This window comes from Carassius carassius, chromosome 48 (assembly GCF_963082965.1).
Source record: "Carassius carassius chromosome 48, fCarCar2.1, whole genome shotgun sequence".
Classification (NCBI taxonomy): Eukaryota; Metazoa; Chordata; class Actinopteri; order Cypriniformes; family Cyprinidae; genus Carassius; species Carassius carassius.
In genome coordinates this window covers 1,123,831-1,136,330 of record NC_081802.1, presented here as the reverse complement: position 1 = coordinate 1,136,330, position 12,500 = coordinate 1,123,831, and the positions used below count along the sequence as shown (strand labels likewise).

Below are 12,500 nucleotides of genomic sequence, written 5' to 3'. Positions count from 1 at the left end.
TCCAAATTTATTAATATTACAATTGCATAATTAGATATAACATATATTATTTTATATAATAACAAATATAAAATTTGATAACATATTTAAAATACATAGCCTATACACATAAAACATTTGCATAATATGGCACTAATAATAAAATAAAACATATATAAGCAATATATGCCTATGTAGAAAAACTTACTATCTAATATGTTAAGATATATTAAATACATATTATTATCATTATATATGATATAAAAATATGCATATCTATATAATGCATTGATTGATTTCATATTGATATATTTTTATAATGAATAGAATATTTCAATTATATATACATAGTACATACTATACTATATATACAACTAGATAAAGGTTTGTCAAGACAAACTTTAGGTTGGTTTAAGAAAGCCTAGCTTGAAATTTTAAAGCAGTTGTAAAAGCCTTAACTTTTAAAATTTAGGTATATTAGATGTTGATAACATGTTTTAGCATGATTAGCCTGTTACTGTAGCAAACTGGTGGCATGATTAGCATGTTACTAGCATGATCAACAAGTAACTAGCATGTTATTAGCATGATTAGCAAGAGACTAACCTGTTGTTAGTATGATTAGCAAGTGACTAGCATGTAGATAGCATGATTTGCAAATAACTAGCATGTTGCTAACATTGTTAGCATGTTTCTAGCATGATTAGTAAGAAACTAATTACTAATGTTGCTAGCATGTTTCAAGCAAGATTAACCAGTAACTAGCATGTCGCTAACATGTTTCTAGAATGATTCACATGTTACTAGCATGTTGCTAGCATGTTTCTAGAATGATTAACATGTTATTAGCATGTTGCTAGCATGATTAGCAAGTCACAAAAAAATTGCTAACATATTTCTAGAATGATTATCATGTTACTAGAATGTTGATACCATGAATACCAAGTTACTAGCATTTTAACGTTTCTAGGATGATTAGCATGTTCCTAGCATGTCGATAGCATGTTTCTAGAATGATTAGCATGTTCCTAGCATGTCACTAGCATGTTTCTAGCATGATGTTTGTCCTGACCTTGGTCTCGATGTCGGCGAGCAGCAGCGCTCCATCCCGCACCTCCAGCAGGACGTCCTGACCCCACACACGACCCGTAGCATCCAGATACTTCAGCCGCTCCAGACAGTCGTTCACGTCACACAGCTGCTGGCCATCCAGCTCACAGGTGAACAGATGCTGTGGAGCACAGAGTCACACATCAGAGCTCAGATGATGATGATGATGATGATGATGATGATGAAGAAGAGTTAGTCATCCTTACCTCTACTCTGTGCTGGAACTGATGCATCTGTCTGTTGATGGAGTCGGCATATTCCTTCCTCTGATCTATGGAAAACACACACATGTTGACTATATCACTGAGCTCATCTCATTGACATATCAGGTTAATGATATTTCATATCTCCTTCCTGATGATTAAACAAAACCAACACAGAAACAGATGCAAATGACACTAGAATTATATTTTTACAAACACACAATAACGCACAGAAACAATAAAGGATTCAATTAAAATTAATTTATGTGAAATGTGTGAAACACACAAAAAACGTGGTTTTGGAAAATTTTTATGGTGTAAATGTGTGAAACCCATGTGAACAAAGGTAGACATGTGTGGAAACATGTGAGGATTTCCAGTCCTGATTTAGACTGTGTCATAGTGCTGCGACACAATTGACCACAACATTGTTTTGAATAGACTAGAACACTTTTTTGGCATTAATGGAAGTGCGTTAGCATGGTTTAAATTGTACTTATATGACTGCCATCAGTTCGTAGCAGTGAATGAAGAGATATCATCAAGTGCAGTATGGAGTACCTCAAGGCTCAGTACTAGGGCCGTTACTTTTCACGCTTTACATGTAACCCTTGGGAGATATCATCAGGAAACATGGTGTTAGCTTTCACTGTTATGCTGATGATACTCAGCTCCATATTTCTTCGTAGCCCGGCGAAACACACCAATTTGAAAAATTAATGGAATGTAATAATGCATAGTTGATATAAAAACCTTGATGAAGAGTAATTTTTGACTGCTAAATTCTGAAAACAAAAAAAACAGATGTGTTAATTATAGGACCTAAAAACTCTGCATGTAATAACCTATAACACTGTCTAAGACTTGATGGCTGCTCTGTCAATTCTTCGTCATCAGTTAGGAACCTAGGTGTGCTATTTGATCGCAATCTTTCCTTAGAAAGCCACGTTTCTAGCATTTGTAAAACTGCATTTTTACATCTCAAAAATTTATCTAAATTACGGCCTGTGCTCTCAATGTCAAATGCAGAAATGTTAATCCATGCGTTTATGACCTCAAGGTTAGATTATTATAATGCTTTATTGGGTGGTTGTTCTACACGACCACTGCGTTCTCAAACTCAGGTAATTTGATAATACCTAGAATCAACTGTGGGCGGCAGATCCTTTTCCTTTTTAGCGCCTAAACTCTGGAATAACCTACCTAACATTGTTCGGGAGGCAGACACACTCTTGCAGTTTAAATCCAATCTCTTTAATCTGTTTTACACATAACACACTAAGGCAAGCATGATTTCACCAGTTACAACATGTTCCTGGATCAAAATTATTTTTGATCCTTGTTACAACACTCCAATCAACCAATCAGAATTGAGATATAACTTTTCAGGAAATATCTGTTTTAGGCTTGCAATCAGGGTTAGGTGCTTAAACGCCCTTGTTAATCAGCTATCATTTCCCTCTGATTTTAGGAATAAATTATGGGTAGGGTTAGGTTTATGGGTAGGGACTGTCTAAGTCTATATTTTTGGACAATATTTTGTGATCCCCAAATCCAAAGTGAATGTGAACAGCGAGCGCTCATCCAGAAGCGATTTCCGTCCGAGTCTCAGTAACAGAGTTGAGTAAAGCAGCAGCAGTGTAAGAGTTAATGATCACTACTCACGGTATATTGATTTAGCACTGGGTCTGGATAAACCTGACAGATCCGAGGACACGCCGTTCATCGCCGACACACTGTGGGAAAACACATGGGTCAGACTCGTGTGAGAGATGTCATGATACACAAGTATCAGAAGCGGTCCTCACCTGGAGCGAAACGATTCAGTGTCACCACTGGACCAGCCGAACGGACTCGAACCCCCCAGCATGACCACAGCACCTGAACACAACACTACAGCATCAACACACACCACATGAGCATATGTGTGTGTGTGTGTGTGCATTCATTCTTATGCTTCAGTTATACATCATATTGATATATATTTACCATTTGAATTATATATCAAACTATTATCTTATACTGAAGTAAATTACTACAGATGAAAAGTAATATTTTGATATTTCCTTAAATCAATATACAAATGTAATATGTACTTTATGTAATAAACATGTATCTAAATATTACAGTAACTTAAAATACTATAGTTCAGTTCAGTTTATTTATATAGCACATTTAAAAACAACCATGGTTGACCAAAGTGCTTAACAATGTCCAGAAAAGAAAAGTAGAGAGTCACACACAAATAAGACAAATACAGTAGAAACATCACAACATCACAGCTCAGCTTGATATAAAAGCCAAGGAATACAAGTGTGTCTTAAGAAATGACTTAAAAATTCCAACAGTCTGAGCAGTTCTTATGTGTACAGGTAAACTATTCCACAAATTAGGTGCCACCACTGAAAAAGCTGGGTCACCTTTATTTTTTAACCTAGTTCTTGGAACACTGAGGAGCACCTGATTGGATGACCTCAATGCTTTAACGGGAGCATGGACATGTAAAAGCTCTGATAAATACACAGGCGCCAACCCATTTAAAATCTTAAAAACAAACAATAAAATCTTGAAATCAATCCTGAAGCGGACAGGAAGCCAGTGTAGTGAAGCTAGGACAGGGGTAATGTGCTCATACTTTTTAGTCCCAGTCAAAAGCCGAGCTGCTGCATTTTGGACTAACTGTAAGCGTTGAAGAGATTACTTATCCAAACCAACATATAAAGAGTTACAGTAGTCTAGTCTATATGTTATAAAAGCATGAATTACACCTTCAAACTCCTTACGTGGCAGGTAGGGCTTGACTTTAGCCAACAGTCTTAGTTGAAAGAAACTGGCTTTTACAACAGAACTAATCTGTTTTTCAAATTTAAAAGCACTGTCAAAAATGACACAGAGATTCTTGGTAAATGGACAAACATATAAAGCTAAATTACCAAGTGCATCTACACAAGCACTTAAATCCCCAGGACGACCAAACACAACAATCTCAGTCTTATTTTCATTAAGACAAAGAAAGTTCTGATCCAACCATATTTTTAAATCTTTCAGGCAATTAAGTAATGACAGAAACGAAGCTTTGTCATTAGTTTTGACAGGCAAAATAAATCTGTACATCATCTGCATAACAGTGAAAAGTGATATTGTGCTTTCTAAAAATATACCCCAAGGGCAGCATATACAAAGAAAACAACATAGGGCCCAATACTGACCCTTGAGGGACGCCACAACAAAAAGAGGGTGGGCAGATGATGAAAATTCACCAAGGCGAACAGAAAAACTTATGTCTGTCAAATATGATTGAAACCATTTAAGGGCTATTCCCTTAATGCCGACACACTTTTCAAGTCTAGATAAAAGAATAGAGTGGTTGACCGTATCAAAGGCCGCAGTCAAATCCAAAAGGCCTAAAACAGCAGAGTTACCAGAGTCCACAGTTTAAAGAAGATCATTAGAAACTCTTAAAAGAGCAGTTTCTGTACTGTGACGGGGCTTAAAACCAGACTTAAAATTTTCATAAATACTAAATTCATTGATAAATGACTGAAGTTGATTAAAAACAACTCTCTCCAAGACTTTCGATAAAAAGGGGAGTTTATATATAGGTCTAAAATTAGACAAATTGGAAGGGTCCAAGTTATTATTTTTCAGTAGTGGTTGTACAATGGCATGTTTACTATAGATGAAGTGTAATATTTAAATTACATATTAAATCAATTATACATAATTATAATTTAATATAAAACAGCTTAATGTAACATTTTTGTGACGTTATTAATATTAATTAGAATAGTTATAATTAAACCTAAATATTAGACATTACAATTCTTAGATATGTGTGTAATATAGACAAAATGTAATATTTAGATGTTACGTCAAAATCTAATTCTAAATTATTAACCATGTTTAAATGTAACAAAGTTTATAACTACATTTAAACATGGTTTATATATATATATATATATATATATATGCACACACACTCTCAAATTTTTTACATTTTTCAAAATACCATAGTATTAGTTTGTCAGACCTCACTGTGTCATGGTGAAGTACCATGGTATCTTTAGGTACAATTTTGTTCATATACCATAGTATTTCTCATGGTACTGGATCGTACACAATATAATGGTTTTCAACCATTTTTCAGAGTAAAAACATGGTATTTCAGTTCACTGTTAAGGTTTTTACACATCATTCCAAGGTACTTCACGACCATGGTATTACCATATCTTTAGAAAGTACCATAGTATTGTTTGAAACACTGAGTTTACAGCACTACCATTAATATACCACACAGTATCACTTATACCATGGTACTTGAAGAACACCACAGTATTTGAATGGTAAAACATGGAATCGAGGACTCCTGTGTATTTGGTTTTCTCATTTAAAGTCAACAATGACTCATGTTCATCACAATAGCTGACGATCTGGCCATGTTTATGAGCTCATAAACCACAATCGCTGCAATCTGACCTCCGTCACCACTGGAACATTACACAACAGCCAGAGATTCTCCAGAACCACAGGACAAAACCTCAGCATTTCAGTCGCAAACACCCCAAGAGTCCCCATCTACCATTCGATGAAGCCCAAACCAGCCGTAAATCAAAGCAGAGGAGGATCAGATGTGACCTCAGCGTCCCATTGAGCTCTCAGAGGAGATCCAAACCTCTGAAGCTCATCTAAACACTGAAAACACTCACCGAGAGATCAGACGAGATGTTGGAGAGCTTCCTCAGTTCTGAATCTTGAGATCTTCTGAGGTTTCTCTGTGTTAGTTCATAGTGTGACGGAGAGAGGAGCAGGAGCCGCTCCTGGGGCCAAAGTCTGACTGAACTCACCTTAAAGGAGGAGCTCAGATGGGTGGAGAAACACCACCACAGACTGATATCAGCTCTAGTGCTGGAGATACTGGACCAGCAACACTTTACATTAACTGAGCAAATGTTTGATCTGTGCCCAATCCATGTCTTGGTTTCAGATTAACTAGAAAAGAAAAGAAAAGAACCAGGCTGAAACTCAAGACTGTTTTTGAGGAATCCAGTCCCAAATCTACATGATGTGAGATCCGCTCAAATTAAGTATCGGGGACTATCGTAGGACTTAAGTATCTAAATGTTACAGTAACCTAAAATACTGTCAAAATATTTATTTTTAAGTTAATTCTTTTAATGTTATTTCAAAATATATAGCATAATATACGAAATTAAAACAATGCATATTAAATTGTTTATATTGTCAATATAAAATATGAGTTTAATGTAGATAAACTGTAATAATTAGACATTAAATTATACAAATATAATTTATTGAATATTTTGCTATAACTTGTATAATATTGACAATTAAGTTATTTAAATATTATATGAAACAAGTTATATCTAAATATTGGTTTAATATGAAACAATTATCATAAATATTACAATTTAATATAAAATCTTAAATAGCATTTAAAATTCAAAATATTTTTAATTATAATTTAAATATATTACATTTCATCCATATTAAACAAGCGAACTCTACATTTTATAATTTAATATTTAGATATCACATTAAATCACTTATAGATAAATATAATACATTTAATAAGATGTATTATAAGAACTGTAATGTCTTTAAGTAGACTGAACCCTCATGAAACTACAAAAGCTCTCACTCTGTTTGTGTGATTTTCTCTTTTTATTTGATAAATCCATATAACATTCATACTCAAATCCACATGATCAGACACATAGGACGGTTAAAACTACAAGATTGGGAAAAGTGCGGAAAACTTTGCGTAACACATCAGCAGTAAAAGCACAATAAAAGCTCAGACACCAGGAAGTGAGTCGAGCTGATAAAAGCTCAGTAAATCTGATTAATCATTAATGAGTGCTAGACTTGTGCCACAGTCTGAAAGCGTCTCAGTGTGAGGGAGGAAGCGGCCAGTTCTCCTGCCCCTGCTGTGTCTGCAGGAGCCGGTAGAGATGCTTCAGCTGCATCACGATGTTGTCCTTGATGTCAGGGATGGAGATCTGCAGCCGCACGCTGCCACTGTCGAAGGAGCGCGTGCAGTCGCCCGAAAACATCTCACTGATCATCCTCGCCACCACCGGGACCACCTGCACACACACACACACACACACACACACACACACACACACACACACACACACACCCAGTGAACACACACACACAGACACACACACACAGACACACACACACACACTAGTGTAACAGTTTATAGGACATATGTAACACGGTTGCCCCGCCCACAGCTGCTTGTGATTGGTCCGTCAGGGCTCAAATCTGCATAAGTTATGCAGGACATGTTTTATTTGGTAAAAACAACCATTAACAGTTTAGTTTATATAACCGTCATATTTGTGCAGTTAAGTTAATGTTGAAGACCCATTATATTTTATTTGAGTAGCAAGTACAGTTATAGTTTATTCAAATATGTATATTCATGTTAAATTTAATTTAGTGCTGACAAATCGCGAATAATCACCCAAAATAAAAGTCTTTGTTTTGATCATTTATGTGCGTGAACTGTGTGTATATGTGTGTGTGTATATACATACACATATACACACACACGCATTCTATTCTTTCATTTATATTTGTATTTATTTATAATTTTAAGTTATAAACATTCCCTAAAATCTTTAATACAAATTCCTGGTTTTATACAGTATGCATGTTATATGATTGATTAATTTCAATTTGTTTTTATTCAGACATTACTATATCTTTATCACAGTGTGATCCGTGCATGTATCTGACCTGCACCATGATGAGCTTGCGTTCTCGCGGTCTGTCGTCGGGCCACTCCTCGCCGAAACACAGGTGAATATCATAGAGAGGAGACTGGGACGAGGACTGACCGCGCTGGTGAGTGATCACTCCTGCACACACACACACACTTAATCATATCGCATCACATCAAATCACATGACACTTAAATAACTTTATATATACCGATTTATTCATTATGTGTAATCAGGTGGAATATTGTTATATCGTGTTATATTCTAAAAGAGTTTCAGAATTTGTACTCGAGTTTGTATTTTGTTTACCTTTTGCTTTAGATCATCTACAAATAGTAAATCATAAAATATAATGTTAAAGTTACCAATCCCAATTACCAATGTCTTTCTAAAAAAAATTTTAATAAAAATTAATTGATTAATATATAGATTTTTATAGTTACTTACAAATCCTCAGTGTACTGTCATTATATATATATATATATATATATATATATATATATATAATTATTTAACTCAAATAAGTTCTTGTTGAAACTAACCAAAGTTAAAAAAATGTATATCGGTATCTGCATTGGCTGTCAACCAAAATGAGTTGAAAATTATCGGCATATCGGATATCGGCAAAAATCCAATATTGTGATATATATACACTTAAAAACTTATATACAGGTGCTGGTCATATAATTACATTATCATCAAAAAGTTGATTTCACTAATTTCATTCTAAAAGTGAAACTTTATTATATTGATTCATTACACACAGACTGATATATTTCAAATGTTTATTTCTTTTAATTTTGATGATTATAACTGATAACTAGCTAACTAACTGAGCCCAGGTTGCTCTGATAGTGGCCTTCAGCTCTTCTGCATTCTTGGGTCTGGTATATCACATCTTCCTCTTCACAATACCCCACAGATTTTCTATGAGGTTAAGGTCAGGCGAGTTTGCTGGCCAATTAAGAACAGGGATACCATGGTCCTTAAACCAGGTACTGGTATCTTTGGCACTGTGTGCAGGTGCCAAGTCCTGTTGGAAAATGAAATCTGCATCTCCATAAAGTTGGTCAGCAGCAGGAAGCAGGAAGTGCTCTAAAACTTCCTGGTATACGGCTGTGTTGACCTTTGACCTCAGAAAACACAGTGGACCAACACCAGTAGATGACATGTGAAAGTGAAGTGAAAGTGAAGTGACATCACTGACTGTGGAAACTTTACACCGGACCTCAAGCAACGTGGATTGTGTGCCTCTCCTCTCTTTCTTCAGACTCTGGGACCCTGATTTCCAAAGGAAAATGCAAAATTTACTTTCATCAGAGAACATAACTGTGGACCACTCAGCAGCAGTCCAGTCCTTTTTGAAGCGAGACGCTTCTGACACTGTCTGTTGTTCAAGAGTGGCTTGACACAAGGAGTGCGAGAGCTGAAACCCATGTCTTGCATACGTCTGTGTGTAGTGGTTCTTGAAGCACTGACTCCAGCTGCAGTCCACTCTGTGAATCTCCCCAACATTTTTGAATGGGTTTTGTTTCACAATCCTCTCCAGGGTGCGGTTATCTCTATTGCTTCTACACTTTTTTCTACCACATCTTTTCATTCCCTTCACCTCTCTATTAATGTGCTTGGACACTGAGCTCTGTGAACAGCCAGCCTTTTGTGTCTTGCCCTCCTTGTGCAAGGTGTCAATGGTCATCTTTTGAACAACTGTCAAGTCAGCAGTCTTCCCCATGATTGTGTAGCCTACAGAACTAGACTGAGACTGAGTCCCAATTCGCCTACTTATACTACGACCTAAAAGTATGTACTTTTTTGTGAGGAAAAAGTACATACTTTTGAGTGTGTAGCAAAAGAGTATGCACGTTCTGGGACATACTTCGATGACGTCAAGCAACGTGAACGACAACGTGGTTGCCTAGTTACGCACACCACAACTGTTAACGTTTCATTCATTCTTGCATGTCCAATTAAATTTTTTTTTACTATTCCCATCTTTTTTTCTCATCGTTTTTTTTCACAATACATTTTACTATGTGTTCTTCTACCAAGTTGAGGAGTGAAGAAGCAGGGCGGCGTCGTCGTAGAACCTCCCGCACGCAATGGGTTGTGGGCAATATTAGCACTTAGAGTGTGCATTGATCTCCACTTCGAATTCTAACCGGAAATAGTAGACCATCCGGGTATCTTTGGAATACTCTTTTCAACATACTACGATTTGGGACGTACTAATTCTAGTTTCGCAGACTATTTAGGACGGATAGTATGCGAATTGGGACTCAGCGTGAGAGACCATTTAAAGGCTCTGCAGGTGTTTTGAGTTAATTAGCTGATTAGAGTGTGTCACCAGGTGTCTTCAATATTGAACCTTTTCACAATATTCTAATTTTCTGAGATACTGAATTTGGGATTTTCCTTAGTTGTTAGTTATAATCATCAAAATTAAAAGAAATAAACAATTGAAATATATCAGTCTGTGTGTTATGAATGAATTTAATATACAAGTTTCACTTTTTGAATAGAATTAGTGAAATAAATCAACTTTTGATGATATTCTAATTATATGACCAGTACCTGTATTTGCACTTTAAATAGCTTAAAACACTGATGTCCCAAGCTGAAACAAAGCTGTACTGTTTGCTAACTATATTGTTGCATCCCTCATATCATGCATTTGAGTATATATCTTTATGCACTGATAATTGTACGGCTGAAACCGTCAGAGTTATTTTGCTCATGTCATAAGACTGCGACTCGATGGCCGCTCACTCACCGCTGAGGAAGGACTCGAGGCAGAAGAGCTTGACCCTTTGCTGGCGCTCGATCAGGTTTGGTGCGTTGGGGTTGGGCGCACAGGGGCCGGACCAGTACACCTTACACTGGCAGAGGCGCACGGCGTAGATGTCGTGTCCGCTCACCTCCAGGATGAGGCCGCGGTCCATGACGTCCAGCAGGCGGCTGGTGAACACTCGCTGCTTGTCGTTAGTGATGTGTTCGGTGGAGGGGAAGCGCAGCTGCTCCAGACTGACCGGCCCAAACAGCTCCTCCTGGTTGGCGATCGGCCCCAGATCACCGTAGAACAGACGACAGCCCTGCGGGTTACTGACAGTCACCGGAGGACACACCTCCTTACCACGGTAATAGAACTGCACCTCCAGATCCGTCACTAAACACACACAGGGCATTATGGGTGACATGTGACAGGATCTTGTATTGCAGAGAAGCAAAAATTAAATAATAAAATAAAACTTTATAACTTTATATTTATATCAATTAAACGTTATATTAATCACATTTAGTGTGTTTATATTAGTGATGTAACGATTAATTGCGAGCCGGTTGAAAATTTATTCAAATATGTGACGGTTCAAATCTGTTTAGATACTAAAAAATAAAATAAAATAAATTGCCATTAAATTATGATTAGGAGTTTATATGAATTTGTGTCTGAGGGGAACTTACTGTCTTTAGAAAAGTTTAGATGTCATTTTTTCTTTTCATCTTGACTCTGTATGAAGCATATTAAAGTTCATAAGTGCAGCGCTGCTTTGTTTATATCAGTAACCAAGGAAACGCTTTAAGCTCCACCTGCTGCAGTGTTCATAAGTGCTTTGTTTACAGCGGTAACCAAGGAAACGCTTTAAGCTCCACCTGCTGCAGTGTTCATAAGTGCTTTGTTTACAGCGGTAACCAAGGAAACGCTTTAAGCTCCACCTGCTGCAGTGTTCATAAGTGCTTTGTTTACAGCGGTTACTAAGGAAACGCTTTAAGCTCCGCCCGCTGCAGTGTTCATAAGTGCTTTGTTTACAGCGGTAACTAAGGAAACGCTTTAAGCTCCACCTGCTGCAGTGTTCATTAGTGCTTTGTTTACAGCAGTAACTAAGGAAACGCTTTAAGCTCCGCCCGCTGCAGTGTTCATAAGTGCTTTGTTTACAGCGGTAACCAGGGAAACACTTTAAGCTCCGCCCGCTGCAGTGTTCATAAGTGCTTTGTTTACAGCGGTAACCAAGGAAACGCTTTAAGCTCCACCTGCTGCAGTGTTCATAAGTGCTTTGTTTACAGCGGTAACCAAGGAAACGCTTTAAGCTCCACCTGCTGCAGTGTTCATAAGTGCTTTGTTTACAGCGGTTACTAAGGAAACGCTTTAAGCTCCGCCCGCTGCAGTGTTCATAAGTGCTTTTTTACAGCGGTAACTAAGGAAACGCTTTAAGCTCCACCTGCTGCAGTGTTCATTAGTGCTTTGTTTACAGCAGTAACTAAGGAAACGCTTTAAGCTCCGCCCGCTGCAGTGTTCATAAGTGCTTTGTTTACAGCGGTAACCAAGGAAACACTTTAAGCTCCGCCCGCTGCAGTGTTCATAAGTGCTTTGTTTACAGCAGTAACCAAGGAAACACTATCATTGCTGTTCATAAGCTCCACCTGCTGGCAGAGAGTGCATCTGCGTCTCGTTCAACTC

General features: G+C 37.2%; 2 protein-coding genes across 4 annotated transcripts in view; both read right to left on the bottom strand.

Moving 5' to 3' along the window:
* eps8l3a (EPS8-like 3a) overlaps window positions 1–6,244 on the bottom strand; it is a 12,317-nt gene extending 6,073 nt beyond the window's left edge. Inside the window, exons 1-5 of one of the 2 annotated variants that reach the window (XM_059543056.1) lie at window positions 5,999–6,244; window positions 3,101–3,173; window positions 2,958–3,028; window positions 1,296–1,360; window positions 1,052–1,210 (exon numbers count right to left, since the gene is read on the bottom strand). In XM_059543056.1, coding sequence (XP_059399039.1) covers window positions 1,052–1,210; window positions 1,296–1,360; window positions 2,958–3,028; window positions 3,101–3,162 — 357 coding nt within the window. In that variant the 5' untranslated portion in view covers window positions 3,163–3,173; window positions 5,999–6,244. The remainder of the gene's footprint in view (window positions 1–1,051; window positions 1,211–1,295; window positions 1,361–2,957; window positions 3,029–3,100; window positions 3,174–5,998) is intronic. The other variant, XM_059543057.1, reaches the window with a different exon arrangement.
* A 711-nt stretch (window positions 6,245–6,955) lies between these two features.
* Window positions 6,956–12,500, bottom strand: part of LOC132131114 (interferon regulatory factor 6-like) — a 17,063-nt gene continuing 11,518 nt past the window's right edge. For both annotated transcript variants that reach the window (XM_059543059.1, XM_059543058.1), the window contains exons 6-8: window positions 10,818–11,210; window positions 8,064–8,185; window positions 6,956–7,399 (exon numbers count right to left, since the gene is read on the bottom strand). In XM_059543059.1, coding sequence (XP_059399042.1) covers window positions 7,202–7,399; window positions 8,064–8,185; window positions 10,818–11,210 — 713 coding nt within the window. In that variant the 3' untranslated portion in view covers window positions 6,956–7,201. The remainder of the gene's footprint in view (window positions 7,400–8,063; window positions 8,186–10,817; window positions 11,211–12,500) is intronic.